This window comes from Plasmodium cynomolgi, chromosome 8 (genome assembly GCF_000321355.1).
Source record: "Plasmodium cynomolgi strain B DNA, chromosome 8, whole genome shotgun sequence".
Taxonomy (NCBI): Eukaryota; Apicomplexa; class Aconoidasida; order Haemosporida; family Plasmodiidae; genus Plasmodium; species Plasmodium cynomolgi.
This window is the reverse complement of record NC_020401.1, coordinates 43,571-44,223: the sequence shown is the minus strand read 5'-3', so window position 1 is coordinate 44,223 and position 653 is coordinate 43,571. Positions and strand designations below refer to the sequence as shown.

Here is a 653-nt window from a genome sequence, read left to right as displayed (position 1 = left end):
ATGGCGTGCATGTGAACAAAGGAGGTGTAAAGGTGAACCAAAAATTTGTTTTGCCAAACGTAAGCTACAATTTAAAAAATAAGAAAAAAACGAAATTTCTATATAGCTATAATAGAAAATCAAAAAGGAAGAAAGAGAAATTATCATCTGGCAAGAAAAGTGAATCACAAAAATATAATGAAACCCCCCCAAGAAATGAAGAATCAGGAGCAAATTATAATGAAGACGACATCGGATTGAACACACGACCTAAACGAAAAAAGGGATTTATATACAAAACATGGAAAAAGATAGATAGGTATTTTGAAAATAGAGTGTATGAAAATTTTGACTATATAAGTAATCTGCAAAAGGATCCGAGTTTAGATAAAAAAATGTTCTTAAAAGTATTATTTAAAAAATACCGTATGTTTATGCTTATGCCGTTTATTACGAAATTATTTGGACTAATAATATTTATAATACGTGCAACAAAAGTTTTGGAAACAATTGAGATCGCAAAATTAATTTTGTTGGTGATGAACGTACTAATTTCTCACGTTTTAAGTATCGTTTCTGTTTTAACACTTATTTACATATTAGTAAAAAAAATTCAATATGAAAGAAAATTACAAAGAAAAAAAAATTGTACTTGTAATTGTCATTCTAGTTGA

General features: G+C 27.4%; 1 protein-coding gene across 1 annotated transcript; it reads left to right on the top strand.

Annotated features, from left to right (window-relative positions):
* Positions 1 to 653, top strand: PCYB_081040 (hypothetical protein; the record flags this gene model as incomplete). Its single annotated transcript, XM_004221843.1, has 2 exons — positions 1 to 11; positions 65 to 653. 2 exons carry the CDS (start codon positions 1 to 3, stop codon positions 651 to 653), a joined length of 600 nt encoding a protein of 199 aa, XP_004221891.1.